Source organism: Lucilia cuprina, chromosome 3, assembly GCF_022045245.1.
Source record: "Lucilia cuprina isolate Lc7/37 chromosome 3, ASM2204524v1, whole genome shotgun sequence".
NCBI classification, from domain to species: Eukaryota; Metazoa; Arthropoda; class Insecta; order Diptera; family Calliphoridae; genus Lucilia; species Lucilia cuprina.
Genome location: NC_060951.1, coordinates 42,232,544 through 42,259,399, shown reverse-complemented (window position 1 = coordinate 42,259,399; position 26,856 = coordinate 42,232,544). Strand labels below are relative to the sequence as shown.

Below are 26,856 nucleotides of genomic sequence, written 5' to 3'. Positions count from 1 at the left end.
ATAGGGTATTCCTAAAGATGACTAGTTCTTTGAGCTTGGAAAATGCAATGCGAAAAAATAGTTTTTATCTTAAAAAATTAAGCTTTTTTCAGTTCAAAATAAAAGCTATAAAAAGAACAGGATGTTACAGTTATGCATAAAAAAAATTAATACAAATTTTTAAAAAAAGGAAGCTTTTTATGAAAAAATCAAATTATTTAAAAGAAAGCTTTTTTTTTAAAAAATAAATTTTTTAATTAATATAGCTTTTTAATAATGTGTTTTATCTAAAAAATAAAAGTGTCTTTTGCTAAAATGTAAAAAATTCTGAAAATTGTTTATGAAAAGTAATTTTTTATAAAAAAAAACAAAAAAGCAAGGAAAAGCGTTAACCACTGAAAAAGCTTTTTGTCTAAAAATTTAGTATTTTTCTCCAGAAAATTTTTTGAAATATAAATTTATTTAACTTTTTCCGAGTACCTTACAAAAACCAAAAAACAAAATACGAAAAGCATTAAAACCAATACACAGTCCAAACATAAGTTTTTTGTCAAGAAGCAATGTTGTTGTTGTCTTTTATGTCATAACATCTTTATATTTTTAATGAAATAGAGATTGTATCTGATTTTTGCTCATATCTCAATTTGTTATGCATGTATTTTGATGACTTTATATAAAAAACATTTTGAAAGCTTGACTGACAGAATTATTGAAAATTTAGACTACTAAGATAACTGGGGTCTTCAGAAATTACTTTTTAACAGACACACAGACAAACAGGACTTAATCGACATCGCTATCTATAAGGATCCATAATACATATATTTATAGAGTCGGAAAATACACTTAAAAAAATACTTGTATATATATGTAAATTTAAAATTTTGCATGCTGTAATTAAAAGTCGTTGAACTTCTGCTGGCAGCATAAATTGAAAAATATTATTTGATGTGATTTTCTTTTATAGCAAATGTTTCAAATGCTTTGCATTTGAGTCATTTTGTGTTTCGTTTCCCATAAAAAAAAAAAACTTATTTCCATTTGACACTTTTTTTTTTTGCATTGAATGTGTTTTAATTTCTCAAATAGATTTAGATTCTATTGTTGTGTTGTCTATATTTAAACTTCAACAAGGTCAATTTTATTGTTTATTTACTATAAATCTATACTGTGATTTGATTTGCTTGTTTTGTTTCTCAAAATCTTTACAATAAGTTCATTTTGTTTGTTAAAACTACTCTGTTGCCAAAACGGATGTTTTTTTTCTTTCTGGTTACTTGTCTGATAAAAATCTATTAAGACTATTTTTAAAATAGAAACATTTTTCTTTAAAATAAGCGTGCTTTTTATAGTGTCATTAATAATTTGTTTGATTAGATTGTAAAAAGGAACATTTAAATAATAAATAGCGATAAAAATTAACAAAGAAAATCTTATGAAATGAAATTAATTGAAACATTTGGTATAATTTTTAAAAGGGAAAATGTTTAGTTCGTATTAAGTATTAAGCAAAACAATTTACGTCACAAATTTAGAGGAAACGTTATAAATTTAATTGATTGCCATGATTAGCCAAATCGTGGGTTATTTCGAATTTTATTTTTTGAAAATTTTATATTTAGGTTTTTTCCTTTGACAAAAGGAAATTTTTGTTATTTGTTTTTACTTAATTTTCAATTGTCATTTATTGATGTATTTTGGCGCCCTGTGTGGTCACTTATGTAAATACTTTTGGGATTTTCCTAAATTTATTTGAAATCAAATGATTGACATTTTTGTACAGTTTTTACAAAAACTTTTCTATTATAAAATTTTTACTTTTTAGCAGCTTGTGTTTATGTGAAAAAAATCAAATTAAAGTTACAATTCTCTTTATGTAAAAATACTTAAAAGAGCTTTTTAGAAAACTATCTTTTTCTCTTAAAGCTAATTTTTACAAAAAAAAAAGAAAATTTGTTTTTCTCCCAAATTACTTTTTGAAGAAATTACAATATCACAAAAACAATATTTTTTTTGAAAAGTTTTTATATGAATAAGTTTTTTTCCGAAAAAGCTTTTTATACGGAAAAAGCTTATTTTCGAAAAACTTTTTTGTATGAAGAAAGCTTTTTTATAAATTTTTTTATATGAAAAAGCTTTCTTCTGAAACGTTTTTTATATGGAATCAGATTTCCTTTATTTAAATATATTTATTAAAAAAACAATTTTGTAGAAAAGCTCTTTTTTCTCTAAAATTAAACTTTTTTCTGAACAAAGCTTTTAATCAAAAAAAGTAAAAAAGCTTTTTTCTGGATAAATCATTTCTTCTTTCACTTGAAATGTTCTTTTGCAAAAAAAAATAAGAAGAAACATCTTTATTACAAAAGAGAGGAAAATTTCTCTACAGAAATATTAACATTTTCTTTAAAAAAGATCTTTTCAGAGGATAAGCGTTTTAATAGAATGTTTTTCAAAAATAAAATATAAATAAATCATCACCTTGTCCCACTGTGCAAAAAAATTCTAAATCTTTACAAATTTGATAAAAACGTGTATTTAATTAATTCATTACAAATAATTATAAAACAAAATTTTATGTTTTAAACAATTAATATTATTTTATTTAAATTAATTTCAAATGAAAATAACCAAAAAAAAGAAAACCCACTCAAATAAAAACGTTATAAATTTTCTTATGACAATCTCTTAATAATTCCAGAGTGTGACGTTAATTGTCACAAAAAATGTGAACGTCTAACGGCCAATCTGTGTGGCGTCAATCAGAAATTAATTGTAGAAGCCCTCGCAAATGTTAAAAGAGGTAAAACAAAGAAAGAGAAAAGAAACGCAAAAAAATAAAAAAAAAATATTTTAAAAATATTAAACAAAAACGTTTTTGCCTAAACAATCAGATAAACAAAAATGCTGAATATTCAAAGATAATTCTGCATAAACACTCCGACCAAACAAATTCTAATGAAGATCACATGATTTTGTATAGAGTAGAAAATTTGCAAGACATATATTTTGAAACAAAAATTTTAACAAATTTGTTAATTTCATATTATTGTTTATATGCATTTTAAATATGTACATATATTGTTTAAATATGTATAATTAGAATTTTTTAAAAAATTAATTATATATTTTTTAATAATTTTCCCATTTGACAGTACTTTGTCATTAACCTCAAGTCGATTGACCAGTATTTTTTGTTGACAGCAACCTTCAATATTTAAAATTGTGGCAATTTCTTGTGATCTGCGTATTTGTCTGGAAAGGAAGTGTTTACCCAGCAAAAAAACTCAGAAAGTGTTCATTCATATGCAAAATGGATTAATACCATTTTTTTGATATTTTAATCTAACGCCCTAGTCTGTGCTAAAGGCGCTCATTTAAAATATTAATTGATTTGTTAAATGATTTAATTAATCTATTTTGCATTTTTATTTTGTTGAATACTTAAAAAAAATGCTGGCAGAATTGAAATTTGAATATAATAATTTCCATCGACATAATTATATATCAACTCATAACTTTTCGAACAGGTGCCCGTGAAACCCGTGATTCTCCTAGTACACCTCCAAGTTCAAATCCTGCTTATAAAATTGAAGCCGCTGAAGAACAAGATGGTATGATGATTCTCATTTTCATTGAAAACAAATATTGTAGAAAAATAATCGAGAAATTAAGTGATCACTATTTATATTAAATTCCTTTTAAAAATATGCAGGACTTGGTCCGGTCATTAGTCTTTAAACTAGTCGATAGATTGGGCAATAGTCTGAACTATGGACAGTAGAATATAGTCTGCTTGTAATCTGAACAATAAAGTTATATATAGTCTGGACTTTCGATTAGTCTATAGTGTTGTCCACAATCCAGAATATATTAGTCTTTAGTTGAGACTATAGTTTGATTCAGATTGATCCATATAATCTGCACAATTGGCTGATCCACAATATGGACTTTTCTATTTATTGTCTGAATTATAGACTGATCTATAGTCTGGACTATAGACTGATCAATGGTCTGCACTTTTGATGATCTGTAGTCTGTACAATTGACTGATCTGTAGTCTAGAATATACACTGCTCTATATAGACTATAGAATGATCTCCAGTCTACACTATTGACTGATCTGTAGTCTGCACTATAGAATGATGTGTAGTCTGGACTAAAGAATTATCTGTAGTCTGGACTAAATACTGATCTATAGTCTGGACTATAGAATGATCCGTATTCTGGATTATAGAATACTATGTAGTCTTAAGTAACGACTGATCTATAGTCTAGACTATTAGATGATCTACAGACTGCATTATAAACTGAACTAGAATATGGACTATAGACTGATCTCTAATATTGACTATTGACCGATCTATAATATGGACTATAGGCTGATCTATACTCTGTACCATAGACTGATCTATAGTCTCGAGTATAGACTGATCTATACTTTGGACTATAGCGTGATATTTACACTGGACTAAAAAGTGATCTATACTCTGGACTATAGAGTGATCTAGGGTCTAAACAATAAAATAATTTATATAGGCTTATCTACAGTCTGGACAATATACCTATCTAGTCTCTGTACTATAGATTACTCTGGACTATAAAGTGATCTATTGTCTGATCTAATGATTGAACTATTGTCTGGACTACAGATTAGTCCTGGAGACTATTCAATAGTTTTGGCAATATACTGATGCCCAAACTGATTTGATGATCTAATCTGCAGTTCAAGCTTTAGACTCAATTATAGTCTATACTACAGTCTTGTCTTTAGTATGGAGTGTAATCTAGTCTATTTCATTGTCTATAGTCTATATTAAAGCCTGGTTCACAGTTTGATACATAGTATAGACTGTAGTGTGGTTTATAATCTGGTCTTTTTTATTGTATACATTGTATTAATATCAATATTTTTTTTTTTAATTTTTGTTTCTAGAAACTTCATACACATATTCACAATTCCAAAAATCCGGACGTTTTACACCGCCAGCAACAATAATACCTAGATTTAAGAATTATACAGTAGATGATTTTCATTTCCTAGCTGTGCTAGGCAAGGGAAGTTTTGGCAAAGTAAGTATTGTTTTGGAAATATAAAAGTTCATCTAAAATCAATTATACATTAAACTCTATAGAACTATTTAACATAGAAGACCTTCAGACATATAATACAATAATTTTCATTATTCAGGTACTTTTAGCTGAATTACGTGATACAACTTATTATTATGCCGTTAAATGTTTGAAAAAAGATGTTGTACTCGAAGACGATGATGTCGATTCAACACTAATAGAACGTAAAGTTTTGGCCTTGGGTACAAAGCATCCGTATTTGTGTCACCTGTTCTGTACATTTCAAACGGAGGTGAGTAAATCATTTGTTTTTATACATATGTATGTATATTTCTTTTTTATAATTTATCATTTATATATGAAATAATTTAAATTATGACAATTAATAATTAATTAAACAATTTTAAATTAGCAAAACGTATTGTAGAAAATATAATAATTTATTAATGAGACAAATAAAAAAATCAACAGAACATTATCAAAAATGATGATTAGTTTATTTATTATTTAAAAGTGAAATTTATATAAAAAAAATGTTAAAGTCGAATTTGCTTTGAATATATTTTAAATTTTTGTACCATATACGTATGATTAATTTGCATATATTGTTTTATATTAATATCACTCATTCGTCTGTTAGCATAATAAATCTTCATAAAATTTATTGTGTATTTCTAAAGGATTTTTGAAGAAATTATGAATTACACTTTTTAATAAAAATTATTGATTGTCCTCTTTTTGAATAGAACTTAATAGTTGATTTGTTAAAGACCAAATATTTTAGTAATAAAATATTATATATTTTTTTTTAATTTTATAATAAATAAATTCTAAGGAAATATTTTTAAAATCTGTTTACCTCATAATTTCTAATTCTAATAAAGCTTTTCCTAATGATTACTATTTTGGTATATTAAATATATTTCGTATTCAATATGAAATTCCAATTGCATTTTTCTCTAAAAACAGACATTTAATATTATGTTTATCTTTATTTTGCTTAAGTTAATACTTCTAGACACGCGAATGAATCTTTTGTTATTTTTAAACAATTCTCTTATATCAAATCTAGTAAATAACGTAAAAATAACCCCAAATATACTAGAAAAAAGAAACACAATTAAAGGTAAAAATTCTAAATTTATCATTAAAATGACCATCATCATTCGTGTGTATTACATTTGGCATTTTACTTACTAGCAGAATAAGACTCATTTCGTTGGTAGCTTAAAAAAATGCGAATATGTGTTTGAGAATTTCGCTACCGTGAATAAGTGTGCCAATGACCATTTTTTGGATCAGGGTACTTTTTATCAACGCCATCGTGTAAGAAAAAAATCGTTTAAACTAGATTCACGGCATCATTAGAATAGAATTCTTTACTGTATCGTTTTTTATATTTAAATATGTAGCTATTTCCACCTTTGAATTGTTTGAGCATCGAATAAAAGCGTGTCCCAGTAAGTAATTGAGTTACAATTGCAATTAGAAACTATTTTGTTAGAATATTCATAGATATTATGACATTGGATCGAAAAATGTGAAAGTGTTCAATTTTGGTTGTTAGAAACTTAATTTGTAAATTTCTTACATTTATTTTAATCGTGTAAAAATATCCATGGATATTCTGACATTGTCAAAAAAGTAAATGTCAATATGTTCAATAAAAGATTTTGTCAGAAAATCCATGGACATTATGACAATGAATCGAAAATTGTGAAAGTGTTGAATCATTGATTTTACCTATAGTTCATAAATATCGAACTACAACCGATTTATGTAGATCAGACATGACACAGAATGGACATTGTGACATTGTAACAAAAAGTGTCACAGTGTAAATATTAAAGTTTTTGAGATAACCTTTTTCAAAATAAAAGGCCAGTCACTACGACAACTGCTGGACGACTCCAAGCTCGAGGTTTTTTATTGATAGATGTTTGCATGTTCAATACAAAATTATGTCAGAAAATCCATTGGACATTATGACAATGAATTGAAAAATGTGAGAGTGTTTAATCTTAGATTTTACCTATAGTTTGTTAAACTTTACCTTGAGCAATATTTTAAGCATTTTCCAAAAAATTGCCAATTACAACGAAAATGGCTGGGTGAATCTTAGTTCGTAGTTATTATAATGCTTTTCTCCATGTGTCACAATATATGTGGACATGATGACAATGTATATGTTGACACCGTTTGAAGGAAATTTTATTAAAAATTTAGCAAAATTTAAAACCTAAAGAAGCCATTCATAAAGCTAAATGAAGTAAAACAACTTTATTTATACACTACTTTAATATGGTGATACTCAGTAGATCTTCTAGATTAAAAGCAACCTGCCACCGAACAATGTAGAGCACTGGTTATTACTTTTAGTTGTATGTCTCTATTGTCAGCTACTTTACTAGATAAATTACAACGATCTGGACACTATTGCGACTCACTATCAATATTTAGCGAAATGCAAAACTTAAATATAATGAAAACCCTAGAACATAGGTTAGAACTTAAAATATTCCTTAGACAGAGATTGGAAGCGAAGTGTCTCTTTAACAAAGCGATGGTTGATGATCTTAACAAGTCACAGGAATTTTCTACATATAAAATAAAAAGCAATTAAGCTTCTGACATTTTCTTCTTACATTACAAATTCTCGCTGGGTTACGACACACAGACCCACCCACCCCCAAACATAAAATCAACATACTAATGGCGTATACAATCTCTTCGTATACCACGATCACGTATTACATTTGTTTGTTATTGTTTTAAACATAAAACAGAAAAAAACAAACAAGTTGTAATTGATTTTTTTCTTCTTAGCAAAACACTAGGAATTTGTATCTTTTACATAAAATGCATGTTTTATTTGAAAAAAATCTTTTGTTTAATTTAAAAAAAAATCTCTTTTACACATTTTGTATATCTTACATTGACACATTTTAGCATAATCAAAATGCCAAACTATATATAAAAATAACTCGAAAACTAAAATAGAAATACAAACAATAACAAAAACTACATGTATTTTAATTTTTTATGACATTGTAGGTGAAAATTTTTTCAATTATACAGGTGTACTTGTGAGACTGACCAAAAAAAAGGCCATTCAATAACAAGTCTGCACCAGAGAAAAACATTTTAATGAGGTCGTAATATAATCGTTTGTCAACAAATATGATTGAACATTAATTAGCGCCATTTGAAGGTTGTTGCTTCTTGCTATGTTTGACAAGTAGATGACATTTGAAATAACATATCTCAGAAAGTGCAATAACATGTAGAGTATTAAGGTTGGCTGTCATAAAATACATTTATTCTGTCAAAATTTTTTTGAAACTACATATTTAAAAAATGTGTAATTAATATTTTGTTTTAAGGTGAAATTTTGAAATACAGGTGTTATTAGGGTAGTAGTTTTTAAGTGCATGCACATTGTTTAAATATTTAAAATAAAAGAGTGGTATATTCTACTATGCCGAATCTTATAAACCCACCATCAAACCTTATGCCGTTAATGGAATGCTCTCCTATAAACGAACAGTTTTTTTGCTTTAAATTAGTCTTTTGAAGGGGACAGTGTCAATTATGGATAGATTGTCATAAAACTTGTATCGAATTTTATCGAATTTTTTGATGGTGAATATTTACTTAACGATCGTATTGATCGCTTTTCGTTATACAGTATAACCTTTCCCTCGAACAGGTTTATTTATAATTAATATATTAGTAGAAGCAAAATGAAGACTGCAGAATCAGTATGACATTAGATAGCTTGTGACCTTCTATCAAAATTTACTACGTTCTATCATTATCAGAGATCGTACTAAACGAATGCGATCAAGATTCATAACTTTTTGTATATTAACATAGAAAAATATCAAGTCAAGTGGAAATCTGAAGTGATAGCAGATTTTCTCAATTTAAACATTGTTGACGAAAGTATGAAAGATCAGAGATATTTTACAATTTTTCATTTGGAGTATTATTAAGGATCATATTAAGGTCTATTATAGAAAAGGTGATTTCTGATGAAAAGTAAAAGTTTTCACAGATTTTTACTATTTTCTTAACAGAGCCGTTATTTAGCGAGCTACAGCCGATTTTAGGATTTTCATATACAAATTTATTTTGAATTGAAAATATAAATGATCAATTTTTTTTTTGAAAAAAGTTGGCATAAAGATGGACGTGGCATCCGAACAGAAAACTAACAACAATTCTTGTCGAGTTAGGTTTTTTATAACATAAAGGGAGGTGTGGAATCCAAATAAGATCTAATATAGACTACACGGGGGGGAAAAGCCCGGTAGAAAAGTACCGAAATTTATACAATTAGTTTTCAATAGTGAGCTTACCACGTTCGTTTGGAATGAGGCAAGGGATGTGTATGAAATTTAAACCTTTTATAATTATCGTTTTGACAACACATCGTTGTCATTTTGATTAGGCTTTATATCATTTTATCAGCAATGCATAGTTGAGATTTTTACAATTAATAGTTACCATTTTGAAAACGTTACGTTGTCTGACAACAACGTACGTATATACTTTAACAAAGGATATTATTGAGAAATTATTAACACTTTGCTGTCATTTTGGTTACAGGCGTCTGTAACTTTAAAACGTATTTTTTCTTCTGCGTACAGTTGGATCTATAAATGTAAAATATTTCATAGAAATCGGTTCCATAATTTATAATTAAATTTTATAGGATTCGATCTTGTTATTTTCTCAATTTTCTTTCCTATTTCCAGAGCCACTTGTTCTTTGTTATGGAATACCTCAATGGCGGTGATTTAATGTTCCACATACAAGAAAGCGGTCGTTTTACCGAAGAAAGAGCCCGATTCTATGGTGCAGAAATAGTATCGGGTCTGAAATTTTTACATAAAAAGGGCATTATATACAGGTAAATTATCATATTCAAAGAGAGTTTAATAACTTTTAACAATGTCATGTTATCTCTTATAGAGATCTCAAATTGGATAATGTTTTATTAGACTATGAGGGTCATGTGCGTATAGCTGATTTTGGTATGTGTAAATTACAAATCTATTTGGATAAAACAGCGGATAGTTTTTGTGGTACACCCGATTATATGGCGCCTGAAATTATTAAGGTTTGTATGGGTTATTTTTTTTATTTTATGGGTTTCTTTATTTAATGGTCTTGTTTTGATGTTTGTTTTCAGGGCGATAAATATAATCAAAATGTTGATTGGTGGTCTTTTGGTGTTTTATTATATGAAATGCTTATTGGTCAATCACCCTTTAGTGGTTGTGATGAAGATGAACTATTTTGGTCTATATGCAATGAATTGCCCTGGTTCCCAGTTTATATATCGGCAGAGGCCACGAGTATATTAAAAGGAGTAAGTTGCTAATAGAATGTTTTCATAAAAATTTACTAAAAAATATGGCAAATTATATTTAAAGTTTATTGAGAATTCGTATGATTTTGGCCTCAATGTAGACCCAGTTTTTTAACAACTAATTTTTACAAAAATAATAAACATTTTTATTAAATATAAAAAAATTTTTTAAACAAATTTTAGCTTTTGGAAAAAGATTATACAAAACGTATTGGATCTCAATATAGTCCTGCTGGCGATATTGTTGAGCATATATTCTTTAGACCCATTGACTGGAATCTATTAGAGAAACGGCAAATTGAACCACCATTTAGACCACAAGTGGTAAGTTTTCAAACATCTATCATAGAAATTTAAATTACTTAATATATATCTTATCTCTTATAGAAACATCCATTGGATACACAATATTTTGATCGAGTGTTCACCCGAGAACGTGTACGTTTAACACCCATAGATAAGGATATTTTACAATCTATGGATCAGAAACAGTTCCTAGGTTTTACTTATACAAATCCTCATATAACATTGGATTAAGCATGGCCCTATATAACACCCATTTAGAGAATAACAACGATAAACCTCGTCTTACTTTTCGACAACATTTTTTTCAATGGAAAACAAAAATTGTATTTTATAAAGAATGTAAAGCCTTTTAGTAAAAGGTGACCCCCTCCCCTTCGCTTTATTTGTTTTTTTTCTTTTCTTTTTTGTAATTGGTATTGAAATTATTTGCAAAAAAAAAGAAAATATTTTTGTGATTGTTTTTTAAGGAATTAAATATATATTTTTTTAATTTCCTTAACATTTTTTTCAAATTTTTTAAAATTTTCTAAAATATATGTAACACCATTTCCAACACTTAAAATTCTCTAAGAAGTTTTAAATTTAAAATAAAATGGTTTTGGTGTCAGAAAATCTTAATTTGAAAAATTAAAAAATTTTACTCCAAAAATTTTTGAAATAAACATATTTTTTAAATTTTATAAAAATTTTAATTTTCAACTTTTTCCCCGCTTTAAATATTTGTATAAAAACCAGTATTTTATAACAAATTATTTAGAATTTTGTAATAGGAATACACAAAATATTTTATTTAAATTTTATTCACCACAACATGCACTCACTTTAAACACGATTTTTTAATTTGTATTTAAAAAATTTTCCGTGTCTATATTATTTCTTTTTTATTTTTGCTTAGTGTATAGTTATAATAAATAAGTTAAAATTTTATTATTAAGTAAATTATTATAAAAAAAATCATAATGTAACTTAAATTCCCTCCCATTTTAAGTTTAAGTAAAACGGAATAATTTTAATTGCAAATCTTTATAAAATTGGCTTGAAATTATAAATATATTTACAAATATTTATAAACTTATAAACAATATATATATATTTTCCAAATATTATGAAATATTAGTTTTTAAGTGAAATATTATATAAAAATTTCAATTAAACTTAAATTTACATATTGTACTGTAAACGTTGTTAAATAGAAATTACTTAAAAAAAAGTCCAAATAAAAAAATAAATAATAAAAAAATGTTTCAAATTGGTGTTACGTTTAAGTTACTAGTGATTTTTAAGTTGAAAAAATAGGAACTAGCATTATCCATAATGTAGAAAGTCTGAGAGATTTTCCATATATTCTTATTCTAAATTCTCATTAATTGAAAATAAATGAAAACTTAATGTTTTTATTCCCTTTCGGGGATAAGAGAAGGAAAGACGTTTGTCCTACACCCACCTAAATGTTCTTCAGAATCACTTTATAAGTCGTACAAACGTACAAACCCCCGATTAAGGTTTTTAAGCTCATAATTAAATGTTCTAGTATCCCTAAATGATACTGTCAGTTTTAGTAATAAAAGGGTCTCATTTGAAACTAGCCTTTATTTAAAGTCCCCTTCAGAAAATGACGGTCAAATATAACTTATATCACGGTTAAATTCTACTTAAAAATATTTAATAAAAAAAATAAATAAAAAATTAATAATAATATTGACGGTCATGCCTGACTACACATTCTCTCTTGTAATTTTTTTTAGTTAGTTAGTTAGTTAGTTAGTTAGTTAGTTAGTTAGTTAGTTATTTAGTTAGTTAGTTAGTTAGTTAGTAAGTTAGTTAGTTAGTTAGTTAGTTAGTTAGTTAGTTAGTTAGTTTGTTAGTTAGTTAGTTAGTTAGTTAGTTAGTTAGTTAGTTAGTTAGTTAGTTAGTTAGTTAGTTAGTTAGTTAGTTAGTTAGTTAGTTAGTTAGTTAGTAAGTTAGTTAGTTAGTTAGTTAGTTAGTTAGTTAGTTAGTTAGTTAGTTAGTTAGTTAGTTAGTTAGTTAATTAGTTAGTTAGTTAGTTAGTTAGTTAGTTAGTTAGTTAGTTAGTTAGTTAGTTAGTTAGTTAGTTAGTTAGTTAGTTAGTTAGTTAGGGTATCATTATATAAAACGAAACGACAAACGTTCAAAAAAAATTATATGTAAAAAATTACAATTTTTAAAAATTTCCCAGTATTCTTCATACAAATTTTTTACGTTAACGAAAGTTTCGTTTTAAAAAATGAGTGGGTTACTTTGTCTTAACTAAACATTAGCGAAGACAATAACCTCAACAAAGTTCTGATAAGCAGTGTTAACTACCACAGACAATAAGCTTCCGTTATACCTAAGTAGACCCCTGCATACTACTTCAACTTTGAGCTTTCAATCTGTTTATAGCTTTCCATACGGAAATGATATTATGTGTTATTGTATAATTTCCTATTTCAGTAAGCTTTAAACGAGTTGCTGATGCTTACCTGCCTTTAGTTAGTACTAAAAATAAACTAAAGCTATTTCAGTTTTCCTCATTAATGTGAAAAATGCAAATCACTTAACAGCTACACTAGTTAATTGTTAGGCGCCGGTAAGTTAAATACATATGTACATATACACGTGTATATACATATGTACGTTTGCTGTAGTTATTGTGTTAGGATTTAATTAGTACCTTTTGTGGTAATTTTATGAAAAATAAATCAAATGTTTAAAACGTTATTTTTAGAAAATTTCTTTGAAAATCTAAAAAATAAATTATATAATATTTAGTCCGAAAAAACATATATGTTTTTTTTAATAAAGTCATGTTGTTTATTTAAAAAAATATATATATTCTATTAAAACTAATGTGTTATTTAAAAAATATCTTTTTTAGACCTTTTCAAACTTCAGATTTGAGTTAATTATAAAGACTTTTAACAACTCTTCAATTTTTCACATATACTCATATTTCCAACATTTTCTTAATTTATAGCTTTTAATGAACAATACTAATGATCATAAAGTTTAGTTGTTTTTACATTTAGAACGATATATTAGGATCTATAACCGATATACGAATGGACAATTTAGGAGAATTAAAATCATTGAGTATTTTAGTTTTTTCCTCCGCAGCAAAAAAAGAACTTCCAAAGAAGCGAAAAAATTAGCAGAATTTACTCCATGACAACATATCATTACTATTTTAGAATCTGATATGTGGCCTCCGGCAGGTTAATGGTTAGTGTTCTAGTCTGGTAGACCGGAGGTCGTGGGTTCGATTCCCACCTGAGGCACTGGTTAAGGAGCGCACAACAGGCCCGATAAAGGCTTAGGTGTATTTCTTCGGATTTGATGTATATATGTACATCCTCCTTTCAAACTAACTAACTAACTACTCCATGACAAAGACCTGAAGAAGTGATAATTTTAACACACAGGCATGTCATAGGAGGAATGTTCTTTTTATTTGATTCCAAATGCACTTAATCTGAAGTCATTCTTATGAAGTAATTTTAATGTTCTTTTTTTTGGAAATTATTAGGAAGTGAAATTGTTGCATTATAGGATTCAACTAATTTAACTTAAATAATACTAACATAAACAAGTAAGAGTTCTATATTCGGCTGTGCCGAATCTTATATACCCTTCACCATGATGTATTAAAAACAATCATTACGAATATTATTACAAAAAATCAAAAAATACCAATTGTAGCCCATTTTATACGATCTAAATTAATCCGGTCTCTACATGCTTAACTTCATATTTCTAGGTTCAATATTATAGAAATTTTAAAAAGTACCTTTTGAAGAACGTAAAAGTACCAAAACTTCCCTTTTATGAGTTCCCACCTAATCCAGGCTCTACATAATGTTTCTAGGTTCAATATTATATAGAATTCAAAAAGTACCTTTTGTAGAACGAAAAAGTACCAAAAGGTCCCCTTTTATGTATTCTGGACTAATCCGGGCTCTACATACTTAATATCATGTTTCTAGGTTCAATATTGTAGAAAATTCAAAAAGTACCTTTGTAGAAAGAAAAAGTACCAAAAGTCTCTTTTTGCTAAACATGCTAAATTTCATGCTTCTAGGTTCAATACTATAGATAATTCAAAAAAGTACCTTATGTAGAACGAAAAAGTACCAAAAAGTCCCTTTAATGTGTTCTCGCATAATCCGGGATCTACGTACTTAATTTCATGTTTCTAGGTGGTCTCGGATTTTTACTCATATCATCGTTATTTATGGACCGATTTGACTGATTTTAAATAGCGTTCTATTCGATCGTATTTCCAATAGAATTATTGAAAATTCGGATCTCGCAGATATCTAGGGTCTTCTGAAAACTGATTTCAACATACACACAGACAGACAGACAGACGGACATGGTTAAATCGACTCCGCTATCTATAAGCATCCAGAATATATATACTTTATAGGGAAATTTATATTATAGAAATTAAACACGGAATGACAAACTTATATATACCCTTCTCACGAAGGTGAAGGGTATAATAAATATTATACGCCAAACATTCCCTAAAGAAACTTTTGAGCAAATCTATCTATTACCTTAAATATTTATATAAAATTTTTCGAAAAGATACATTCATATGTATGTATGAATAAATTGGCAACAATATTATGAAAAATATATGTATACATAATAAAACCAAAAAAACTGACTTACTTTTCTAAATTTCTTTTTCCTCAAAAGGTTATTAAGCTCCTCGTGGAATTGTGAAGTCCAGTATTATCAATCAAACGCATTGAATCGGGTATTAAATATGAGAATTAATATAAACATATGTATGTATATATATATATACATATATAGGTACATATTTACATATATATTTTTTAATTTTATAATTTTTTTTTTTTAACCGAACATTTGCTTTTAATAATTTATAAAAAAATTTATTTTAAACAACAATATTTTTTATCAACAAAATGGTAAAAGCACTTTTTTCACTTTTATTCACAACAAAAACTAAAAGGTTCCTTTTAATTAGCTTTTTTACTAAAGTCCCTACATTCATTTAAACACACCGAAAAATGGTACATTTACCATCTCTGACAACTTACTACTAGCATCACTAATATTTAACTATTTTTTTTCTTTTGACAAACACTTTAAGATGGCGACTACAAAAATTTGCATTTGCTTTTTTTCAAACCCGATTTTCATACGAATTACAAAGATTTCCGACTTAAAACAATATTTAGCACATTACCCGCACACTAAACTATATTTTTATGCAAAAATATTTAAATTTTCTTAATTATTAACTACTTAACAATTGATTTTATTTACGCGTACACTAATTTTGTTAATCACTACGTTCTTAACTCCACGGCGGCTGTCAACTAACTAAAAGAAAGAAAACGTCAACAGGTTGTCACTAATACAATGACATGAGCGATGCAAGTGAGCATTGCAATAAAGCTTAGAACATTTTGTACGCATGTACACTATGGAAAATTTGAGTAAAGTAGGAATTTTTTATATGTTTTAGCTAAAGTTTAGCTTATGTAAATTGAGAAAATTAGAAAGTATGTATGTATGTATGTATGTATGTATGTATGTATGTATGTATGTATGTATGTATGTATGTATGTATGTATGTATGTATGTATGTATGTATGTATGTATGTACATACATTTGATTACGATTTTTTAAGTAGATTGATTAAAATTATACGTTAAATAATTTATAAAAAACATGTGCTATATTCAGCGCAGTCGAAATTTATTAAAAAAAATATTAATTTTATAAAATTTAAATATATTTCATTTCCCGACTATTTTATTATTATAGTAATAGCAAAACAAAAGGAACAATAACAACGCTAAACAAAATAAAACATACAAAAAAAAAACAAAATAAACAAGGCATTGAAACACCCAAACTTACGAAACAAAATACAAAAACAAAAAACAATAGCAAAACAAAAGGAACAACAACAAAAGGAACAATACACAAAAAACACAAAATAACCAACGCAACGAAAACAACAGACATATAAACATGCGAAACAGAATACACAAAAAAAACAAAATAATTAAGGTAACGAACCCCACAGACATCCAAACATACGTAACAAAATACGTATCGAAAACAAAAGACATACGAAACAGAATACACAATAAAAAAAAGACAAAATACATAGTGCAACAAAACCCACAAACATTCAAACATATGAAACGAAATACACAACAGAATACACAAAATACACAACAGAAGAAACAAAATAAATAAGGTAACGAACCCCACAGACATCCAAACATACGAAATGAAATACCAAAAAAATAAAAACAAAATACACAAAGCAACGAAAACAACAGACATACAAACATACAAAACAGAATACCCAAAAAAAAGACAAAGACAAATTAGATAGTGCAACAAAACCCACAGTCATTCAAACATATCAAATGAAATTCACACAAGAAACAAAATACTCAACATACATACCAACATGCGAAGCAGAATACGCAAAAAAAAACAAAATACATTAGGCATGCCCACAGATAACCAAACAAGGTTTCTATAAATCGACATTCGAATAATCGAATAAACGGCTTTTTGTCGAAAAAGTCGAATAGTCGAAGTCGACTATTTTATTCCAAAAGAGTCGATAACTCGACTATCGTCTGTGAAAAAAGTCGAAAAGTCGACTTTGTTAATAAAAGCCGAAAAAAGTCAAAAAGTCGTAAAAGGTTGAAAAGTCAAAAAAGTCGAAAAGTCAAAAAAAAAGTCGAAAAAAGTCGAAATGTCAAAAAAAACGTAGAAAAGTCAAAAAAAGTCGAATAGTCGAAAAGTCGGAAAAGTCGAAAAAAGTCTAAAAGTCAAAAAAAGTTGGAAAAAGTCAAAAAATGTCGAAAAAGTCGATAAGTCGAAAAAGGTCGATAAGTCAAAAAGTCGAAAATATTCGAAAAAAGTCGAAAAATGTCGAAAAGTCGAAAAAAGTCGATAAATGTCGAGAAAAGTCGAAAAAAAGTCGGAAAATGTCGAAAAAAGTTGAAAAGTCGACTTTTCGTTTCAACATTGCAATGATGAATAGTGTAGTGTTGTTGTTCCTTTTTTATGAAATTTTCAGAGGTTGTCTCGGATTTTTTGCTGATTTTGCTGATTTTAAATATCAAACTTCTCGTAAGCATGTCTGATAGAATTATTAAAGATTTGTATTACAAAGATTTCTGGAGTCTTCAGAAAACTGATTCCAACACAGAGACAGATTCTTCAATTGAATCTGATGTAGGTTTTAAAATAATTGTAAAATGCAGAGATTCTGCAAGTTAATTGATAACCACATACCTATACAGTTATTTCCCCCAAAAGTAAGAAGTTTCTACTTTTCTCCAATATTACTTTTTAACATGTCTGGTTTAAACCTCTTTTCAGCTATAGTTACAAAATATTTATTTTTCAAACGACAGTTTCTATGTTCCAATTTCCTATCTATTTAAAATTTCCTAGATACATCACACAAATAGAAAATAGATTGGAGAATAAAACATTGGCCAAATAGGTCAGTATCTTTAACAGTTAAGCTGTAGTTTGCAAATTAAATTTGGCAGTTTTCAAGATAAACAATTTCTTTAACAGTAGTTTCAAAATGTTATTTATAGTCCAAATATTTCCTAAATTTAACTCGTTATCGCTCACTCAAGAAAGAAATATTTAAAAAATAACTCTATATGATGGCTATAGACGTCAAACGACTGTGCTCGACTTCTATAGCCATCATTTACGTTAATTTAATAATCGGACAATCTTTAATCATGTACTATGAATTTTAATGTTCAACTTTTCTTTATTTGGGAACTCGTTCAATAAAAATTACAAAATTGTATTTATTTATTGGGCGTAATTTTAGATATTGTATATAAAGTCCGATATTTAAAATAACAGTGAACAAAAAACAATGTTCAAAAACCCACAATTATATTTTGAAATAGTTCTCTATTTGATTAGAGGAATAATGAAAATAACTTTTTAAATTTTACATAAACTATTTTTATACATAACCGATCCTATGATACCCTACACTAGTAATCAAAACAACTAAAATAAAGCCTTAATTTAAATATTAAGCGTTATTTAATTATACTTATACTGCCGATTTTAGATATCATGTAAAATTTTATAAAAGCAATAAAAAATGACTTACCTTTCAAACTTTGCTTTCCTCAAAAAGTTTTGAAGATCTTCGTGAAATTGTGTCTGTCCAGTATTATCAATCAGACCCATTGAATCGGGTATTAAACATGACAATTATTTTATAATATATATATATATAATATATATATATATATATATATATATATATATATATATATATATATATATTATATATATATATATATATATATATATATTATATATATATATATAATATATATATATATATATATATATATATTTTTTTAATAAAAATTTTCTATAAACGAATGACTTTTTAAATTAATTTTAAGAAACTTTTTACATTTATTCACTTTTTATTTAATGAAATTTTAAAATATAGCCAAACATTTGCTTTTAATTTATATTTTATTTAATTTTTTTAAACAATAGCATTTTTTATCAACAAAAACACATAAACACTTTTTCACATTAATTCACTTTTTATTTAATTAAATTTTCCAACAAAAACTAAAAAGTTCCTTTTAATTTACTTTTTTTTACTAAAGTCCCTACTTTCCTTTAGACACACCGAAAAATGGTACATTTACCATCTCTGACAACTTACTACACGCAACACTAATATTTAACTATTTTTTCTTTTGACAAACACTTTAAAATGGCGACTGCAAAAAACCCGATTTTCATACGAATTACAAAGATTTCCGACTTAAAACAATATTTAGCACATTACCCGCACACTAAACTATATTTTTATGCAAAAATATTTAAATTTTCTTAATTATTAACCATTTTGCAATAGATTTTATTAACGCGTACACTAATTTTGTTCACTACGTTCTTAACTCCACGGCGGCTGTCAACTAACTAAAAGAAGAAAATAGAACATCAACAGGTTGTCACTAATACAATGATATGAGAAATGCATGTGAGCTTTACAATACAATTTGGAACTTTTATTACTTATGCATGTACACTATGGGACATTTGAGTAAGGTTACTTTTTTTGATGTTTTTCAACTGGTATAATTTGAGAAAATTAAAAGCAGACTTTAATTCGATTTTTAAAGTGGATTTATTAAAATTATATGAAATTCGTTGAAAATATAAAATTTTTTGAAAATTAAACGGAAAAATTAATGTTAATTTGGAAAAAAATTAATTTAAAATTTAAATAACGTAGGCCAACGAAATGGAGGTTTGAAAAAAAACGCGATTTTATATATTTTTTTCAGTAGTGAAATCGAATCTGATATAGGTTTTTTTCTCGGAATACTTTATCGAATTTTTATGTCATATATTACAGACATTTTTTAAATTGTTAACATATATTTACGTTTAAGGGTAAATATCGATTTTTTCGCTGTCATTAGAATTATAGGTTTTTTTATATATATACTTTGCTCAAGTTCTATTTAATTTGGTTGAAAACTAAATAACATTTCACTACGATTTCATGAAAAGTTTTCAATATGATGTAATTTGATTTTAACCCTCACAGTTTGTGGGTTAACATTATACGATTTTACTTAAGCTTCTGGTATAGGTTCCCTAATGTCTGAAATACTCAAAACTCATATCGCAAGTACCTCACAGTGTTTTATTTTTGAAAATAATTCTGTATCTCCAGAACTATTAAATATATCGGAATTAAGTTTCACAGGTTTCGAGTTGATTGACAAATGTATCTACAAAAAACTAAATACAAATGTGTATTATCTCTTTTGATTTACGAGATTTGTGTGTTTAATTTTTTTCTCTTAAAATGTCCCGATCTGTTTTTAGTTATTTAAATGTCGCGGGCATAAAAAGGGTCGTAAAATTTTTAAATTTTAAATAAATGACAAATAGACGCATCAAAAATTGCAGCATTTTAAAAAGGCGGGGGTTTTCCACAAAAAATCAAGTTTTCCTTAGAAATACAAACAAATTTTTTTATGATCTGGAAAGGAGAACATAATGTAGAATCGGCAAAAGTAAAAATTGACACATTTAAGCAGACACCGCCCCCACCAGCACTATCCAAACTTGGTCAATTTTGAAAAAATTTATTTGAATAAAAATTCTGAAAACGCAAATCATCGTTATTTACAAAGGGCCCAATTTTTTTGGAATTTCGTTGTTTATGCATAGAATATGAGGTAACTGGTACCGGTGTTATTTTAGAAAGACATGGATCTATATGTTATCCGTTAAAATTTTGCATTACTTCAAGTTTTATATGTATGATTTGAAAAGATTTCTAAATTTAGATTTTCTTAGTTTTTGGTAAATGGTGTTCCCTCTCCTCTTCTCACTTCCCAAAAGCCACAACAACATACCCGGCAAAAAATGGCACTAAAAGTATTTTTAGTTTCCAATTTATAATCAGCCGAATTTTTGAGACCCTTGACAATGGATCTGAGCAAGTGTTTGGACATTTTTTTTTTACATATTGGTTCTTAGATCAAAATTTTTAATCGCTGATAGGATTTTTTGAAAAACAAAATGAATTATTGATAAGAGTAATTTTCAGTAGAAGCGATTTGTGACATTGGATTGTCACAAAGAAAAACCCTTTTAAGAATATCATGTAGGAGTAGTTCTTAATCGCTGGTAGCGGATTAACATGCATATTTTGAGAGCAATTCGCCAATTTTTATTCGTGTAATAGTTTCTCAGATATCTCATTTTTCTATTTAATTCAAATGGCGGCTCCAAAACCATTCCCAGAGTAAAGTCCTCCCTTTTTCACCAAAAAAATGTTCAGATGTATAATAAAGTTATTTGAGCAAAATTTGAAGAATTTAGTACTACTGATTTTCCAGTTAAACGAATTTTTGCATTTAATTTATGTGTGAATTGCCACGCCCCTTGATGCTTGTCCGCCTACCTTTTATCCTTAATTATAATATTGACACCAAAACTTCGACAAAATTTGGGGATTCTAACTGTTAATTATCACAGATATACTGATTTAATATTTTCTAAATATGGGCGTGGCTCCTAGCCTACTTGAAATTTAAAAATAAAAAGTAGCCTATTATCTCTACCAGACCTACCGGAATACACTGTAAAAAATTTCAAGAAAATCGGTTCAGCCTTTTTGTAGTCTATAAATTTCAAACATACAAACTTACACTCATTTTTCCATTTAAGATCACATATCGGTTAATTTTCGAATTTTGCCATTAATAATTATTAAATAAACACACAAACAAAAATTCAAATAATTTTTGAACTTTTCTTTGATTAAAATGCAAATAAAATTGTACACCTTATCAAATGAACGGGAGTGTAATTAGTAAAACAAAAGCTTTTTGTTTTTACTTCTTAGCCGCAAAGACACAAACCATTTCAAGAACTTAATAAAAATATGAAAGTAAAAGCTTTATTGTTATTAAGTTTTTTTATTAAATTTTTACAAATTTTAATAAAATGATTTAACTTTTACCGAAAATACGACATTAATAATATTAATAATTATATTTTATAAAAAATCAAAACCAAATTCTTTAAAAATCCACATTTCCTATGCAAAGTTTTGATTATAATTTCCGTTATGAAATGAATACATAATGAAATACTCTTAATTTACCCTGATGATCAAGTCTTTGCTAACCAGTTCTGAAAGAAATATAACAAAGCTTTTGAAGTTTATAGCTTCCTTCTCATGAAAAAACTAAAAGTAACAAAACACTTTGACAGCTTCTTTAGTTATTTGTCAGGCGTCGAGGAGTTAAAAACGTATTGTTCCGTGTAAATAGTGTGCGATTTAATAAAATTCTAATTAAAGTGTTAAAAATTAAAGAAAATTATAATATTTTTATGTTAAAATGTAGTCTAATAAGTGTGTTATATGATAAATATGTTTTTTAATAAAATTTTCTATTATTTTTCGAGAAAATCGTGTGTGAAAAAATGTTAATGCAAATTTGCTAGCGGCCATTTTGTGTTGTTTGCGAAAATTATTAAGGCAATAGAAATTTGGTTTGTTATGTGTGTTGGGTAGTTGGTAGTGAAAGTGATGTGTTAGGGTTTCAATGGGTAGCATTTTGCGTACCTTTTAGAAAAAAGAAGAGAAATGTAAAAAGAGTTAATGAAAGAAAATTTGTGTTCTTAGTAATTAAATAAAAAAGTAAATGAAATAAGTTCAATTAAATAAAAGTGAAAAAATTAAAGTAATTAAATAAAAAAATTAATAAAATTAATTTTAATTAAATTAAAAATGAAAAATGAAAGTAATTAATTAAAAAAATAAAATTAGTTTTAATTAAATAAAAGTGAAAATAAAAAAAATTAAATTAATTAAATAAAATAAAAAATATCAGCATTTTATTAAAATATTTGCATATTTTGTTAAAAAAAAAATAAAAATTAGTGTTTCATAAAAAATAAATAATTTTTGGCTGTTTTATCTCATATTAAATAATTTCGTAAAACCCCATTGGAATATAAATGAAATCAATCATCATTTAAGGAGTAATAAGATTCATCCGGTAAGTCGTTTAAAATTTAAATATTTATATTTTTCATTAATTTAAAATTATAACTTTATTCATTTTTGTAATTTTATTATACAAGTGATCTAAAATTTTCGCCATATTCTCTCGTTGTTTATGGACCTACGAAAGATTTTAGATATTTTTATAAATATTAATAAGCCTACAGACCAGACTACAGACTAGACTATAGACTAGACTATAGACTAGACTATAGACTAGACTATAGACTAGACTATAGACTGGACTATAGACTAGACTATAGACTAGACTATAAACTAGACTATAGGCTAGACTATAGACTAGACTATAGACTAGACTATAGACTAGACTATAGACTATACTATAGACTAGACTATAGTCTAGACTAAAGACTAGACTATAGACTAGACTATAGACTAGACAATAGACTAGACTATAGACTAGACTATAGACTAGACTATAGACTAGACTATAGACTAGACTATAGACTAGACTATAGACTAGACTATAGACTAGACTATAGACTAGACTATAGACTAGACTATAGACTAGACTATAGACTAGACTATAGACTAGACTATAGACTAGACTATAGACTAGACTATAGACTAGACTATAGACTAGACTATAGACTAGACTATAGACTAGACTATAGACTAGACTATAGACTAGACTATAGACTAGACTATAGACTAGACTATAGACTAGACTATAGACTAGACTATAGACTAGACTATAGACTAGACTATAGACTAGACTATAGACTAGACTATAGACTAGACTATAGACTAGACTATAGACTAGACTATAGACTAGACTATAGACTAGACTATAGACTAGACTATAGACTAGACTATAGACTAGACTATAGACTAGACTATAGACTAGACTATAGACTAGACTATAGACTAGACTATAGACTAGTATAGACTAGACTATAGACTAGACTATAGACTAGACTATAGACTAGACTATAGACTAGACTATAGACTAGACTATAGACTAGACTATAGACTAGACTATAGACTAGACTATAGACTAGACTATAGACTAGACTATAGACTAGACTATAGACTAGACTATAGACTAGACTATAGACTAGACTATAGACTAGACTATAGACTAGACTATAGACTAGACTATAGACTAGACTATAGACTAGACTATAGACTAGACTATAGACTAGACTATAGACTAGACTATAGACTAGACTATAGACTAGACTATAGACTAGACTATAGACTAGACTATAGACTAGACTAGACTAGACTATAGACTAGACTATACTATAGAATAGAATATAGACTAGACTACAGACTAGACTATAGACTAGATTATAGACTAGACTATAGGCTAGACTGTAGACTAGACTATAGACGAGACTATAGACTAGACTATAGACTAGACTATAGACTAGACTATAGACTAGACTATAGACTAGACTATAGACTAGACTATAGACTAGACTATAGACTAGACTATAGGCTAGACTATAGGCTAGACTATAGACTAGACTATAGACTAGACTATAGACTAGACTATAGACTAGACTATAGACTAGACTATAGACTAGACTATAGACTAGACTATAGACTAGACTATAGACTAGACTATAGACTAGACTATAGACTAGACTATAGACTAGACTATAGACTAGACTATAGACTAGACTATAGACTAGACTATAGACTAGACTATAGACTAGACTATAGACTAGACTATAGACTAGACTATAGACTAGACTATAGACTAGACTATAGACTAGACTATAGACTAGACTATAGACTAGACTATAGACTAGACTATAGACTAGACTATAGACTAGACTATAGACTAGACTATAGACTAGACTAGAGACTAGACTATAGACTAGACTATAGACTAGACTATAGACTAGACTATAGACTAGACTATAGACTAGACTATAGACTAGACTATAGACTAGACTATAGACTAGACTATAGACTAGACTATAGACTAGACTATAGACTAGACTATAGACTAGACTATAGACTAGACTATAGACTAGACTATAGACTAGACTATAGACTAGACTATAGACTAGACTATAGACTAGACTATAGACTAGACTATAGACTAGACTATAGACTAGACTATAGACTAGACTAGACTATAGACTAGACTAGACTATAGACTAGACTATAGACTAGACTATAGACTAGACTAGACTATAGACTAGACTATAGACTAGACTATAGACTAGACTATAGACTAGACTATAGACTAGACTATAGACTAGACTATAGACTAGACTATAGACTAGACTATAGACTAGACTATAGACTAGACTACAGACTAGACTAGACTATAGACTAGACTATAGACTAGACTATAGACTAGACTATAGACTAGACTATAGACTAGACTAGACTATAGACTAGACTATAGACTAGACTATAGACTAGACTATAGACTAGACTATAGACTAGACTATAGACTAGACTTTAGAATAGACTATAGACTAGACTACAGACTAGACTATAGACTAAACTAGACTATAGACTAGACTATAGACTAGACTAGACTAGACTAGACTATAGACTAGACTATAGACTAGACTATAGACTAGTCTATAGACTAGACTATAGACTAGTCTATAGACTAGACTATACGGACTAGAGTATAGATTAGACTATAGACCAGATAATAGAGTAAACTCTAGACTGGCCTATAAGCTGGAATATTGACTAGACTAAAGACTAGACTACAGACTAGACCATAGACAAAACAGTAGACTAGACTATAAAGAAGAACACTATATATTATAGACTGGACTATAGATTTGACTATAGATTAGGCTATAGACTAGACTATAGATAAGTCCATAAGCTGGGCTATAGACCAGTTGACTGAACTATAGACTAGACTATAGACAGTATAGACTAGGTGGAACAAACTAACTGCAAACGTATTCCCTGGGAATTAGACTATATTCCAAACTATAGACTAGACTAAATACGAGACTATGGACTAGACTATAAACTGAATTATAGTCTAGACTATAGACTAGAGGTACATGGGAGCAGTTAAATATATCAACTGATAATTAACTAGACTGACTAGAATATAGACTTGAGTATATAATAATCTAAAGACTAGAATATTTACTGGACTATATTATAAACTAAACTATGGACAAGTCCACATATTAGTAGACTAAAGACTAAACTAGACTGAACTATATAACAGATAATAGACTATACTATAGACCATGCTATACACTAGATCAGACGTGGATAAACGATGATAGAGGGGGAGGGAGGTGTGCTGGGTAGAAGATAAGGGAAACTATAGACTAAATTATATCCTGGACAAATAGATTTTATTAAAAAATTATTCGAATTTCTTATCAATCTCTTACCAATTCCATTTAATAAAGTTATTGCAATTCCAACATTTCATTAACATTTATTAAGTTAATTATTTTAATTTCTTTTATTTATTATCATCGTTATTATAATAATATGTTTTTAGTTTACAAATAGGATTTTTATACTCGTGTT

General features: G+C 27.5%; 1 protein-coding gene across 3 annotated transcripts in view; it reads left to right on the top strand.

The window, feature by feature from the left end:
- LOC111686565 (putative protein kinase C delta type homolog) overlaps positions 1-11,951 on the top strand; it is a 34,365-nt gene extending 22,414 nt beyond the window's left edge. For 2 of the 3 annotated variants that reach the window (XM_046947710.1, XM_023448931.2), the window contains 7 exons: positions 4,913-5,049; positions 5,168-5,341; positions 9,810-9,964; positions 10,027-10,174; positions 10,247-10,426; positions 10,610-10,750; positions 10,814-11,951. In XM_046947710.1, the coding sequence (XP_046803666.1) occupies positions 4,913-5,049; positions 5,168-5,341; positions 9,810-9,964; positions 10,027-10,174; positions 10,247-10,426; positions 10,610-10,750; positions 10,814-10,963 (1,085 nt within the window). In that variant the 3' untranslated portion in view covers positions 10,964-11,951. Of the gene's footprint in view, positions 1-2,677; positions 2,780-3,506; positions 3,591-4,912; positions 5,050-5,167; positions 5,342-9,809; positions 9,965-10,026; positions 10,175-10,246; positions 10,427-10,609; positions 10,751-10,813 lie in introns of all 3 variants that reach the window. The other variant, XM_023448932.2, reaches the window with a different exon arrangement.
- The last annotated feature ends 14,905 nt before the right edge of the window (positions 11,952-26,856 follow it).